The following is a 15,021-nucleotide window of genomic DNA, read 5'->3' on the forward strand; positions in this document are numbered from 1 at the left end:
TGGCTCAAATAATAGCTAATTTTGTTTGCCTCTTTTAAAGCATAAGAACTTGCAATAATGTGTTAATAGAGTAACTAATTTAATGTTTTTTCCCCTCAAATCACTTCATAGAGTAGGCTTCAACACAATTGATAATACAAAAGAGCTTAGAAACTTTAAATCATAAGAGAGAATTTTCAAAGGAAGCCATTTGAATCCGAAAATTTCTCTCTTCTTGTTGCCAAAAAGACAAGATTAAACCTTCTTAATTAAATATATCCCATGTTAGTTGAACTGAAAAATCAACCACTTCTCAGCATAGCATCTTCTTCTTCCTACACAAACCCAAAAACAACAAATCAAATTTAGAGCAAAAATTAAAAAAAATAAAAAATGAAACCTCTTTGGATAATCACTTGATTTTTTATTTTTAACAATAATCAAACTTATAATACTACTTCTATCCATTGATTTATTTGTTTTGTTATCTATACACTTACTAAATAGTTATCAAACGAGACCTTAAGTTTATACAATGAGAAAAAATAATATATAACTACTTTTAGTACTTTTGTGTATGCTAATGACAATATGAATATTAGTATATGTTATTGTTTTTATTTGGCATGTAAATTTTCCTTTGTTGAAATATTCGATCTCTTCTGATTGACTTCGTGATGGACTATCCGGTTGGTTGTTTTTGGAATGATTCCGGTCTTGCTGGTTTCCTTGTCTGTAACTTCCTTGTTGATACTGTTATAAAAGGAAGTATTTGAATGTCTCATTTAGGTCTTTTTCATGAACTGATTGTTGTGTTGTTGTTTTTGGGTGTGCGACCATTGCTGAAAGTGAAGAAACGAAGAGGTCTACACTTTTGTTATCATGCTGGGTAAATCCTTGAAGAGAAATATTGAGTTTAGGGAGAGCTTAAATGTACAAGATCAATAAAGCCTAAGTTGAGAAAAGATCTTGAGATAGGTGATGACAAGTTTAGGAGGGTCTAAACAAATTGCCTATATAAGATTTGTTGTATTACATGATTAGGGGTTCTATCTGTTAAGTAGTTTCTCTTGTAAACCTTCTGAATTATACTGAGCTTTTCTTTAATTTGGGCACTGTGCCCCCCCAGATGTAGGTAAAGTTATACTGAACTGGGTTAACATATTGTGTGTTATTTTTCTTCTCTACTTGTTTCTTTTATCTGATTACTTTTGTTAGCATCATTGTGTCAATCATCATATATACAGTTGGCTGATTGTACGTTTTTCATTTGATATCAGAGGGGGTTTAGTTGTTATATTTTCGTTAATTGTTTGCAATAGAACCAATAAGAGAAAGTGGATCTACTACTAGACCTCCAGTCCTTGATGGGACAAATTACTCATATTGACAAGTCAGAATGACTCCTTTTCTAAAATCAATTGACAGTAAGACCTGGACAACTGTTGTAAACGGGTGGAATCATTCAATAATCACTAATGAGGACGGTAAAGTTTCCTACAAACCTGAGAAGCACTGGACTGAAGCAGAGGATGAGGCTTCCTTAGGAAATTCTCGCGCTCTAAATGCAATTTTCAATAGGGTTGATAAAAATATCTTTTGCCTTATCAATACATGCATTTTAGCTAATGAAGCTTGGGAAATTTTGGAAGTTGCTCGTGAAGGTACATCCAATGTGAAAATGTCATGACTGTAGATTCTAACTTCAAAGTTTGAATCTCTAAAAATGGAGGATGAAACAATAGCTGATTTTAATATATGTAGTCTACACATTGTGAATGAATTTTTTGCCCTTGGTGAGAAAATGTCAGAAGAAAAGTTAGTTAGAAAGATTCTCTTTGCCAAAACGTTTTGACATGAAAATGACTACCATTGAAGAAGCACATGATATAGCCGCTATGAAAGTTGATGAATTGTTTGGGTCTCTTCGTAATTTTGAATTGATATTTGATGAGCAAACGAACAAGAAAGGTAAAGGGTTAACATTGCAATCACATGTGAAGGAAGACGTCATTTGAAACAAAGGGAAAGAGGGTGAAGAGAACCTTGCTGACTCGCTTGCTTTGTTGACAGAAAAATTCAGCAAAGTATTAAAGAGACTGAATAAGCGTCCTGGTTAGTACAACACACCTCATGTCAGATACAACACTGACAACATTAATCATAATATGCATAAGAGTTTTAAACCTTTTGGAGCAAAGAAATACAGTAAACGGGGTTTGAATGGTAATCAAAATGGCAGGGATTGAAACTTCAAATGCAGGGAATGTGTAGGTTTTGGCCACTTCTAAGTTGAATGTTGTAACTATTTAAGAAGATAGAATAAAGGACACTCAGCAACCTTGTCAGAAGATGATTCAGATACTAGTAATGAGTTAGAGGATGAGATTCACGCCCTGATTAGTTGTGCAATTGATGAATCGACGATAGTGAGTAGTGATATTGAAGAAGCAGACAAAATTTGTTGTGGATTGAGTCAGAATGTTCCTCGATTGAGAAATCTTACCATTGAAGAAGTGTATGAAAAATGGGGAGAAGATCTACTTGCACTGGAAGAACAAAAAGATCATATTCAAAAGTTATTAGAAGACAATCATCATCTTTTAAGCACTATATTAGTATTAAAGAAGCAACTGAAATTTTCTAAAAAACATCTGGATTTAATGTCTAAATCTGCTCGCATGTTAAATTTGGGTACAGATGATCTAAACAAGATTCTCAATATAGAGAAGCAAGCTACAGGTAAAAAAGGAGTTGGGTTCAGTAGTCATGGGAAGTCTGGTTATAGAACTACATTGTCATCTAAGATTGTCTTTGTCCTTGCTCAAAATCCTCATATGTCTAAGCTAAATCCAGATGATACCATATGTGTGACTTATGCTAAAATTAGTAATCCTCGGAAGAAATTGGTGTGTCATTACTGTGGGAAACTGGGTCATATACGTCCCTTCTGTTTTTATCGTCTTGGCAGAAAGGAATATAAAACTTTAAGACACTCTTCCCTGAGTCCAGGGACCTTGAGTAATGAGAATAGAAGAGTTACATCTAGAAGATTTGTGTGGCGTTTCAAAGATAAAAAATCTCAAGAGAGGATATCCTGTAATGTGGCCTTTACCTTGTCACACATATCAAACCAAGAAGATTGGTACTTTGATAGTGGATGCTTGAGGCACATGATAGGTGAAAAATATTTTTTGTATGATCTAAAGGCATGTGGCTCTGGACATGTAACCTTTGGTAATGGAGCTAAAGGAAAAGTGTTGGGTAAAGAAGATTTGTTGAGATCTGGTCTTTCTGCTCTTCCTGATGTCATGCTTATTAAATGCTTAACTGCTAATCTAATTAGCATAAGTCAGTTATGTGACCAGGGATATTAAGTAAGTTTCTCTAAAGATAAGTGTTTAGTAAAAGATGATAAAAGCATAAGTCAACTCTTCTAAAATGAGTGAGGCTAAAGTGTGGCACAAGAGACTTGGTCACATAAGTCTACGATCAATAAGGAAAGAAATCAACGTGGAAGCCAATCTTAGATTATCATCTCTGAGCGCAAAAACTGATTCATTCTGTGGTGAATGTCAATCTTGTAAACAGGTTAAAACCTCTCATAAGAAAGTGACACAGTGTAGTACTAGAAGAATTTTGGAGTTACTACACATTGACTTGATGGAGTCCATGCAAGTTGAAAGTTTGAGAGGTAAGCGATATGCTCCCGTATCCATGATTTTGGGTTTCGCTTGTTGTATTCAGGAAGAAGTTGTCCGGTGTTGAGTAGTCTGTTTATCTGTGTTTTCAGTATGGTAGATACAAGAAGTTGAACACGAAATACGCGTCAGTCTATGGTAAACCTTCGAAAATCATTAAAGCCTCATCGCAATGCTAAAACAGTTGCTTCCACTTCCAAATGGCATTATTCGAGTTCGGCCACTTCTGAGGTTGTGCATGCTGATCAAGGTATTATATCTGCCATAGACACTGAAAATCTTGTGCATTCATCCGATTCTATAAACTCTGTTGAAATTGGTCCTCTTGCTATTGTGCCTTATGTTGGTGGTGATGAGAACTTGCTTTCTTTTATTTTACCTAGAAGTGACTCTTTCTTCTCTCCTCTACATGTATTGTCTGAACATCATAATACTACTGTCTTTCCTAGTATGCCTTCTTCTGTTGCTACTAAATTTTGCATGAATGACTCGACGAATACTAATATGTTTGATAAAGTTGAAGAAAATGTAGTTCTGAATAATGTTGAGGGTTCCTCTGCTATTGAATCTTCTGGTTGTTGATCTCTGAGCCTCCTCCAGCCTCTCAAATGCATGCACAGGTTACTATTGATGAGAATGTTGAACAGAATATGATTTCCTTAAACCTTATCATTGATGATTCTTCTATTGTTGAAGCACCTGTCCCCCAAAACCCTAATACCAATGTTGGTAAACCTTTGATTGACAATGACATTGCATCAGACTCTTCTGATGACCATGTTGTGCTTGTGGAACTAAGAAAGTGTAGAATGAAAAAGATGATCTAAATGTCTCAGATTCCCTATCCTTCTTCTAGAACGCGCTCAGTTTACCTCATTCCTCTGAGAATTCATTTGATTTGGTTTCCAGGGTTCATTCTCATTCATCTCTTGATGCAGTTGATGCTACAATGGCAACAAAAAAAGTAAATACCAGAACTGGCAGAAGAAAGTTCCTTGAAATGTTCCATCTGTTCCCATTGATGGTGTTTCTTTTCACTGTGAAGAAAATGTTAAAAAATGGAAGTATGTCATTCATCGAAGAATTGCAGAAGAACATAATGTTTTGGATAAGACACAATCCTGTTTGGCTATCATAAAGCTCTTAAACCAAGCTGGTTTATTGGAGACAATTTCTCAGCTTGGACCTTTTTATCCTTAACTTATCTGTGAGTTCTTTTTCAATCTTCCTAATTCATTTGATGATCCAAGTAGTAGTAAATACAAAAAAGTCCATGTTAGAGGTGTTTATTTTACCATTTCACCAGAAGTTATTAATGCATTTCTTAACCGTGATGATACCCCAGCTCTTGGTACTCCATATCCTTCCACGGAATCTTTAGTGACTGAGCTAACTGGGGGCACTTATTCTTCTTGGTCTTTACTTGGTCAATTGTCTGCAGCCACTTTGAGCGTCAAATATGCAATACTTCATAAGATTGGTATTGCTAATTGGTGTCCTTCTACACATGGTTCTGGAGTGTCTCCGTCGCTTACCAGTCTGTTATACTAAATTGGCACTAGTTCTTGATTCAATTTTGGCTTTTTTCTACAATCAGCTGTTGTGACATGTTGAAATCTTTGCTATCAAACTACCTATTTGCTTTCCCCGTCTTCTGTGTGGTATCATGCTCTCTCAGTGCCCAACCATTTTTACTCCTGTGAATGCTCCAGGTCCTACTGCTAAATGTATCAATCTAAGCTACAAACTTTTTCAAGGATCACATGTGCCAGACATTGTGCACAACACTTGGTCTTCTAGAGTTGATGACATTCCCGTGCCTAAGGATCTTTATGCTTCTGAAGGTGGACTATTGATTCCTTCTGATCTTGGAAAATGTATCTTACAGGTGCTATCTTCTGAGTCCTGAACTTTGAGCGATATAATTCATTCTCTTATAGATCGAGGGACGATTGTGAATAATTTGGTTCAGTTTTTTAGTTTGTCGTTACCTTCTGATGATGCCTCGTCTACTTCTCAGTGTCCTTCCTATCCACTACTTATTTTTCTTCTTTTGGCAATCAAGGGGAAGTGTGGTTGTGGTGTTGGTTTCTTATGGGTAGTGTTGTTGGTTTGTTGTTGGTGGTTGTCTGGGTGATTTGGTTGTTGTTGTTTTGGTCGTTGGTTTCTAGTTTTGTTTATGTTATCTCATGATTGCCAATAAAAGAAAATTGTTATACCAAAGGGGGAGATTGTTATTGTTTTATTTGGCATGTAAATTTTTCTTTGTTGAAATATTGGATTTCTTTCGGTTGACTTCGTGATGGATTGTCCGGTTGGTTGGCTTTGGAATGATTTCGGTCATGTTGGTTTCCTTGTCTGTAACTTCCTTGTTGATACCGTTATAAAAGGAGGTATGAGAATGTCTCATTTAGGCCTTTCTCGTGAACTGATTGTTGTGTTGTTGTTTTTGGGTGTACAACCATTGTTGAAAGCGAAGAAACTAAGAGGTCTGCAATTTTGGTATCATGCATGGGTAAATCCTTGAAGAAAAGCGTTGAGTTTAGGGGGAGCCTAAACGTGCAAGATCAATAAAGCTTGAGTTGAGAAAATATCTTGAGATAGGAGACGACAAGTTTAGGGAGAGTCTAAACAAATTGCCTATATAAGGTTTATTGTATTACATGATAGTGGTTCTATCAATTAAGTAGTTTCTCTTGTAAACCTTTTGAATTATACTGAGCTTCTCTTTAATTTTGGCACTGTGCCCCCCAGATGTAGGTAAAGTTATACCGAATTAGGTTAACATATTGTGCTTTATTTTTCTTCTTTGCTTGTTTCTTTTGTCTCATTATTTTTGTCAGCATCATTGTGTCCATCATCATATATATAGTTGGCTGTTTGTACACTTTTCAGTATAAATTCAAGGAGTGAATAATCATCTAGTGAAGAAGCTGTGATATTACAAAGATACCAAAAACTTAGGCTAAGATTTACATTTAGTCTCCTTTAATATATTGTTCATACATTTGTAACAAAATCCAAGTTATTGTAGAGCTTCATTAATGTCATTCATAAATGGAGGTTTGTTTAGATAAATGAAAAATATTATCAATCAAATCCTAGAGTTTGGTTTGATATATTATCTATTTATGTTTTAAAAAAAAATATTTTTAAAAACTAAGCCAAATTTGATAATCACTTAATTTATGTTACTCTTTTGTTTTCGTATTTTTTTTTTTTAAATTATACCTATAGACACTACTTACACTATCTATTTGGTTTTTGTTTCTAAATTTTGGTATATGTTTTTTTTTAAAAAAAAGTTTTTAAAATGTAGTTTTTGGATAAGAATTCATTCCTTAAGAAAACAAACATAATTTTCAAAAATAAAAATAAAAAACAAAGAGCCCATTTGGTAATTTGGTTTTTCATTTTTCATTTTTGAAAATTGTGTTTATTTTCTCTCACTTTCTTACAATGATTTTCAACTTTCTTAAATAAAAAAAGTTGAATTTTGAGTCAAATTTCAAAAACAAAAAACTACTTTTTTTAAGTTTCAAAATATTTTTTTTAATAGGTTACTTTATTTCATTTTTTAGGTTTCAAAACTTGGATCGGATTTTTGAAAAAAAAAAAAGTAGAAAGTAGATAACAAAGAAATAAATTTATAAGTTGAATGATAGACCTATTTATAAGCTTAATTTTCAAAAAAAAAATTAAAAACCAAATATGATTACCAAACGGGACCAAACTCAAATGATAGTTTTAAAATTATGATTTTGTTTATGGCAAATATGGTTTAGAATTCAAATATGATTTTAAGAAGTGAAAAACTTACCATACAATAGCAAGAAACAAATATAACTTTCCTCTACAAAAACAAAAAATAAACCCAAAAAAAAAAAAACATTTATTATCAAACATACCTTCATATGAAAGCATAAAATTAATGAATATTAAACGTAAACAAAAACCGAACAGATCAGAAATAGGAAAGAATTAAAAAGAGAGAAGTTTGTGTTTGACCTTGCTCAACCATTTTTGTCTTTTTGGCTGTGTAATATTCAGGAAGAAGAACCAAAATGAATGTGAGGGAAGTGGGCCCACTTTTTCACCATATGCATAAAAAAAATATAACAAAAAAACAATAATATCAGAAACCAAAACTTCATTAAAACCCTAATCATGATCAAGCAAGTTCTTAATTAACTGAGATAATTTGTGATAAATCACCCATCTTTACCAAATATATTTTCATTTTTTTTGTATTTTGAAACATTTTTACAAGTACAATGTTTTTTTCTTTTGATTTTGCTATCAAATCAATCCAAGTTATCAATGAAGCTATCCAAGTTATCCTTTCTACATTGTTTTCTCTTTTCCTTTGTGAATACCTTTTTATCAATGAAGCTCTTTTGTTTGTTTCAAAAAAAAAAAAAAAGAAAAACCCAATCCAAGTTATCCAACTATGTTTTATTATTAGTGCCCGGTTTGGTATCCACGATTTGTTGTTTTTAAAAGATTAAACCTATAAACGCCACTTCCATCAATTAGTGTCAACGTTTTGTTGTTTACATGTTATAAATGTTTTCATGATAAAAACCAGATTCTAAAAACTAAAAAAGACACTTCAAAAAACTTGTTTTTTTTCCCGAAAAATGGTTAAGAATTCAAATGTTTATATAGGAGATTTTAAACTACGAGTAAGAAATTGAGAGAAGACAAACATAATTTTCAAAAGCCAAAAGAATTAGAAACTATATAGTTATCAAACTTGGCCTAAATAAAATAAGATTTTAGTGCTTGTCAATTAGTTATTGAAAAATGGATAAGAATATTAAAGGGTAATTATTTTAAATGGAAAAACTATCGAAAATATTTGAAATATAGCAAAATATAGACATTGATAGACACTGATAAACATTTTTCAGCGTCAGCAATAGACAATAATAAACGTCTACCGATGTTATCAACAATCTACCATCGATAGACAATTATATTTTGCTATATATGTAAATAAATTAGTTCATTTTATTATATTCGAAAACATCACAATGTTAACTAGTATAATGGCCAAGTTTGTAAGTATTTTAAAATTTGAACCTTTTGTTTTTAAATATTTCCTACACTAGATTAGGTAGGTATAGATTTGAGCTCTTAGAGATGCTATTATATCTATTTGATCTTTCAATTTTTAGTTTTGATGACTCCAATTTAATTTTTCATGAGATATGTTACCAAGTGATTCCAAATAAATAAAGTCATATTTGTCATTTCTAAAAATTGCTTATAAATATATTTTTAATTATTCAAAACTAATTTCATGACATAAGAATTACATTTATAAAATGTGAAATTAAATGTTAGATTAATTTTAAGTGATTAGATACGTGTTTCAGAGTTATTTTGAATATGAAAAAAATGATTTTTAACCTTTTCAAAATCATTCCCAAACATGTCATTAAAGATATTATGTGGTAGAGATGCATTTGATGCTACAAATTAAACTTATTGATAAAAAAAAAAAAGAGAGCCTAATTAGAGATAAAACTAAAAATTTATAAACCTTTTAAAATAACTTTTGAAGTATAATTAGAGACTAAATATAGTTTGCTTTTAAGAATTTAGATCCTATTCGATAACCAGATCTTCTTTGTTGTGTATTTAAAAATTACGTCTACTTCTCAATTTCTATATGTTTTAACATTATTTTTGCAAACATACGTAAATTCTTAACCGAAGTTGTTTTATTTTATTTTTATTTTTATTTTTTGTAAAAAAAAAAAATCCTTTAACCTTGTTTGATAGCTATTAGTTGTTTGTTTTTCACTTTTTGAAAATTAAATTATAAAACACTACTTTTAATTATTAATTTTATTTATTTTGTAATTTATATTTTAGAGACCTTTGTTTTCAAAATCTAAATCAAATTTTTTAAACTTAAAAAACAAAACAATGAAATTTAGAATTTGGCCAACAATTCAAATGTATATAAAACTATTGCAACTAACGAAAATATGGCAAAACAAATACGATTTTCAAAACCTAAAATGTCAAACACCAAGAACTAAATAGTCATCAGACAGAGTCTTACAAACTCTTTTTCTTAGATTCTAAAATTTGGCTTGAATTTTTAAAAACATTTCTAGAAAAGAAGAACAACAAAACAAACAAGCCAACATTAAAATAGTTTTTACAAGTTAAAATTATTTTTTTAATAAAAAACTAAAAATTAAGGTCCCGTTTGATAACCATTTTGTTTTTTGCTTTTTGTTTTTGTTTTTTTTTTTTTTAAAAATTAAGCTTATAGACACTACTTCCGTCTCCAAATTTCTTCATTTGTTATCTACCTTTATCAATAGTTTAAAAAACCAAGTCAAAAGATAAAAACTAAAAATGGTAGCTTTTAAAATTTTGTTTTAGTTTTTAAAATGGCTAAGAATTCAACAATTGTATTTAAGATGCAAATCATGGTAAAAAAAAAAAAAAGGGAAAAAAATAGACTTAATTTTTTTTAAAAAAACAAACAACTGGTTACCAAACGAAGTCTAAACTAAATTGGTTATCAAACGAAAGTTTCCAAAAACAAACCTATAGTCTAATCTCTGTTAAAATATAGAAATCAAATCACACACAACTCACCCAAGTTCAACCACCAAATTAACTTATAATTTAACCAAGCTTGCCTGAATAGATAAAGGAAATTAGAATGGAATGAATATATATGGATACATACATTCTTAGCAGCAGCACTGAAGGCTTCTCTGTGAGAGATGTCTGGATTGGCAGCTTTAATGCGTTGGATCTCCTCCCTGCATTTGTATAAACCCCACATTCAAAATATGAAAACAGACCGACACCAAATCTTTAAATGATAAATGAGTTACTATATAACTTATTTAATTTAATTGATCATAAGAGGAGTAGCTCGTTTATCTTATAAGGAGTGTGAGACAAGATGATGCATCTTTTGGTTTCACCATTTTTTATCGATTTTTTTTATTGAAAATATGAAAGAGACGACACAAAATCTTTAAAAGATAAACGAGTTATGTTTCCTAAGTGTCAAAGAGACAAAAAGAAATCCAATAGAAACAAAAGAGATACTATAGAAAAAGGAACAATATCAAACAAGTTCGGTTCTTGAAAAATGAGAAACAAAAACAGGAACGTTATTAAATGAGCTTATAAGGAGTATGAACCTACCTTAGTTTTTAAGGTATCTCCTCAAGATGAGGTTGATCGGATCTTAATTTTTTTTTTATTGAACCGAATGCCCATTTGGACTTTATAGGATCTGATACCATATTTGATAGTATACGGTTGTATCTCAAAACTAATCGTCCATAAGAGGATAACTCATTTATTTTATAAAAAGTGTGAGGTTGGTTTTTCTAACGTGGGATTCTCAATAGAACTACATGTTTATTTAATATGGTATTACAATTCGTAAAATATCCTTATTGATGAATATTTAGTTTTAATTATCAAAGGAGAAGAAAGGAAAAAAAATTAGAGAAGAAAAATGAGTACTCACTTGATGAATCGGTTGTAAGCAGAGGGTACCCTTTGTCTCTTTTCTGGAGCTGTATTGTCATATAAATAACACATTATATTACATTCTAAGCTCACCAAATTAACCACATCAATGCATTATTAATTAAACTTTTTTTTTTCCACTAAAACCATGTTTCTATAAACACCCTTTTTGAGGTTTTGTTTTTTTTTTTTTTTTTTTTTTTTTTTTAATTTCTTTAAGTGAAAGCTGATTAATAAAGCTGATTAATAAGTTCGGATGCGTTTGATAATTAACCAGATTTTTTATTTAGAATTTTTTGGGTACAAAATTTGGGTACAATCTACACCCATTTTTGTGCAGTCTGGACGATGCTCCAATAAAGATCTATCATGTACCAATTTTTTTTATTAAAAAAAATAATTATATTAGTTTTTTAACTATCAAAGGAAATAAGGATTCATGCAATTGGCTGCATCTAATCATTACCTTTTTTAAAATTAAACCTATTTTCCTCAATCTCTAACATGGTTTGTATTTTTCTTATGTAAAATAGTTGAATTTTTTAGTTAAAATTTAAAAATAAAGATAAGTTTTTAAAACTATTTTTTTAGGTTTTTAAAACTTGATTTGATCCTTAAAAACAGTGGTAAAAGTAAATATAATATAAAAAATTTAGAGACGGAAGGAGTGCTTGTAAGCTTAATTTTAAAAAACTAAGTTTAGTATATTTATATATATATATATAGTTTTTAAAAATTTACTTTTGTTGTTGAAAGTTGACTAAAAAATTTAATTTTTTTTATTTAAGAAAGAGGAAACAAGTACAATTGTCAAAAACCAAATCAAAGTTCAAATGATTACAAAATATAACTCCAAAACTCAAAAACCAAATTAATAAAGGTTTATTTTCAAATAAGTTTTTGGAACTAAACCCTAAAAATTCTTTTGCTAATCAGCCCATGCATGCATTTTCAGTCTACAAAAATTGATTCAGTTTTTTGTTTTTTGTTATGTACTTTGTAAAGTTTCATAGCTGCCAGCCTAAACAGAAGAAAAGGCAACTAGGGCTGCAGATTAAACCACATAGAACCAAGAGAATAGTTAATGAAAAGCCTGGAATCAACCAAATAATATGGCAAGAAAATTTCACCACTACATTTTTGGTTTTATGTTTTAGCAATATATATCTTAACTTAATTTTGTTCTCAATTATCTATCAAGAAATTAAACTAATATTCCTATGTACTCAAAATCTATTTAATCAAAATTATATTGTTTTCTCTTAAAAAAAAAAAAACAGCTATTCACACACACACAAACAAAAAAAATAAAATTACTCTAGCAAATTTAGGGCAACATGTTTCCAAGATATTGTCACACTCGTTAAACATTTGTGAAAGATCAAACACGTAATATTCCAACTTTTAACACAACAAGGTATTTTTTTTAGAAACAAAATGCAATATTAAAGGGTTTTTTTTTTTTTTTAAAAAATTACAATGGAGCCTATAATTTATCAAAAATGGAAATATATTGAAAAAGCTTAAATTTATATACTATTATTCATTTTCTCCTTTCATCTCTAGTAGCAAGTTAACGTGACTCACAAAAAAAAAAAAAAAAAAAAACAAAAACAAAAACAAAACAAAAAATAAAAACAAAAAACAAAAAAAAAAGAAAAAGAAAAAGAAAAAAAAGAGATAGATCTTAGAGTTCAAACCTATTATTCATTTTCTTCTTTCAGCTTTATAGTTAGTGATTAAAGTTATTTCTTTCTAAGTATTTAATTTCTCTGTGTTCATAAATAATTCAATCAACAGAATACCAATGCATCTCATTATCCAATGAGAACAGCCATGAGCCATATTTAAAAAAGAAAAATATATCCTTCATGTTATTCTTTATTTTTTTTTTAACAAGATACTAAAGGTAGAAGGATCCACAAGTACATCGAGACATCTCAACCAAATTGACACACTTCCTTATCAACTCCATCACATTCCGACACCAGAAGCGAGTTGAACAACATGGAGGAAAAATCATTGAAAGTGAACTCTCCAACCCAAAGTAGCTTTATCCAAGGCATATTTTCTTCTGTTCTTTTCTTTTTGTAAGAGAAAGGATTGTTCTTTTTCTTTCCTCACTTTCATTTTCTCTATAACATAAAGGAATAAGGAGAGAGAATAGTTTGTTTTGGACATCAATATGGGATCCTTTAAAGGGGTTTGTTGATCATAAGAAGTTCCTCTAATTTATAAAATATGTGAAGGAAAAAAAAAAGGAAGAAAACAACTTACACCAATTTTATATGAAAAAATCAAAAAAAAAAAAAAAAAAAACAGAACAAAAATTATATATAACAAAAAAAACTTTTTAAAAAATTATGGATGAATTAAAATATCTCACGTCTATTTATGCTTGGGGGCTGCCTTGGAACATCATTAGCTACACGAGTGGCCATGGTTAAATCAATTCCTTCTGTTTGGTTCATAAGAAAGTTTGGATTTGGATTTGAGATCTCCTCCTGAAAACAACAAAACCAAAAATTAAAATTTGAGTTCTATGACACAACACCTATCCTTTTAGGGTTAGCAATACGGATATAAACTTTTGGCTTAGTTCGATACGATTTTGTTTTTCGTTTCCATGTTTGTTTTTGAAAGTTGTTCTGAATTTCTAAAACAAAAATGGATTTTTAAGGGTGCGGTTGGGAAACGAAGTTAGAAAGATAAGTATAATGTTTAAAATTTAGAAACGATAAATAAAAACATTATCAAACAGGGTATGAGATAATAATTACCAGGAAATTGTGAGTATTGGGAGAGAAGAAAGCAGTTGAGTGAGCAAATCCATGAAACTGATTTGAAGAAGGGAGAAACATCCCACCACACATGTTCACTGGTAGAAGATTGGCGCAGTAGCCACAACGAACGGTGACCCTTTTGAACAAACTAGTAGAAGGAACACTTACCTAATAAACACAAATTAAGAATTAACAAAGGAACAAGAAACCCTAAGAATATAAAAAAAGTTACGACATATTTACCGCCAAAATGGTGTCGCAAATGTTACAATGGACATAGCAAATCTCGTCGGAAGGAGAAGGAGGAGGAAGTTGAGAGAAAGTGGTGGGAAAGGAAGAAGATGACATATTTAACAATTTGTGCCCTTTTTTTTCCTTTTTTTTTTTTTTTTTTCAATTTTCCTCTCTTTTGTTTTTGTGATTCCAATTGGTTGAGTTTTTGATTGACTGATTTGATTGGATTGACAAGTTAACTAAATAACCCTCATTCCAGATCTATGTTTTTTTTTCTTCCCTCTTTGAATGACGACATCAAGAAGATAAAAGAAAACGAGAGAAAGAATTCAAAAGATAAACAACAAGGTCGAAAGAAAAAACCCTTTTTTCTTCTCACGCTCACTCATTTTACAAAATCACTTGCTCTGCTACTATGTAAGAACAAAGAAACACATATGTATGTATGTACGTACGTATGTATGATTTTGACATTCCCAATGTGTAGAGGAGAGAGAAAAGGACGTATGCATGGAGGTGACAAGCTCAGCTGTAGTTTTCAAAAGTTAAGAAGAGTGTTGTGTTGTGTTATGGGTTCATCCAATGCTATGAAGTTTTCCTCAATTTCCGAACCCTAATAATATCTTTCTTCTCCTTTATATCTCTTGGCCTATAACCTCTGTCCTTTTGCAGACAAACCCTCTCTTTCCTTTCTTTTTCCCGTGAACAATAATGGCATAATCATCAAACTATCATTTTCTTAATTTTGGTAACCACTAGCAACAACTAATTTATAGTTAATTTACATGTTAAACCGAACATAA

The 15,021-nt window shown here is 30.7% G+C and overlaps 1 protein-coding gene across 5 annotated transcripts; it reads right to left on the reverse strand.

Annotated features, from left to right (window-relative positions):
- Window positions 1–14,638, reverse strand: LOC120069210 (protein YABBY 4-like). Of its 5 annotated transcripts, XR_005479471.2 has the most exons (8): window positions 14,228–14,605; window positions 13,982–14,152; window positions 13,588–13,705; window positions 11,200–11,248; window positions 10,399–10,474; window positions 7,689–7,768; window positions 7,501–7,533; window positions 1–314 (listed from the first exon to the last, which is right to left on the reverse strand). XR_005479471.2 is itself a non-coding variant. In XM_039020907.2 (7 exons), the coding sequence occupies exons 1-6, from the start codon at window positions 14,330–14,332 to the stop codon at window positions 7,727–7,729; spliced, it is 561 nt and encodes a 186-aa protein (XP_038876835.1). In that variant the 5' UTR covers window positions 14,333–14,638; the 3' UTR covers window positions 1–314; window positions 7,689–7,726. The 5 variants fall into 5 exon arrangements, 4 of the variants coding, with proteins under 4 accessions (XP_038876835.1, XP_038876836.1, XP_090163592.1 ...); XM_039020907.2 differs by lacking the exon at window positions 7,501–7,533 and having other exon boundaries at window positions 14,228–14,638; XM_090307466.1 differs by lacking the exons at window positions 1–314; window positions 7,501–7,533 and adding an exon at window positions 2,491–2,528.
- Between the last annotated feature and the right edge of the window lie 383 nt (window positions 14,639–15,021).

The sequence above is a fragment of the Benincasa hispida genome, chromosome 11, assembly GCF_027475165.1.
Source record: "Benincasa hispida cultivar pf3 chromosome 11, pf3_genome.v1.1, whole genome shotgun sequence".
Taxonomy (NCBI): Eukaryota; Viridiplantae; Streptophyta; class Magnoliopsida; order Cucurbitales; family Cucurbitaceae; genus Benincasa; species Benincasa hispida.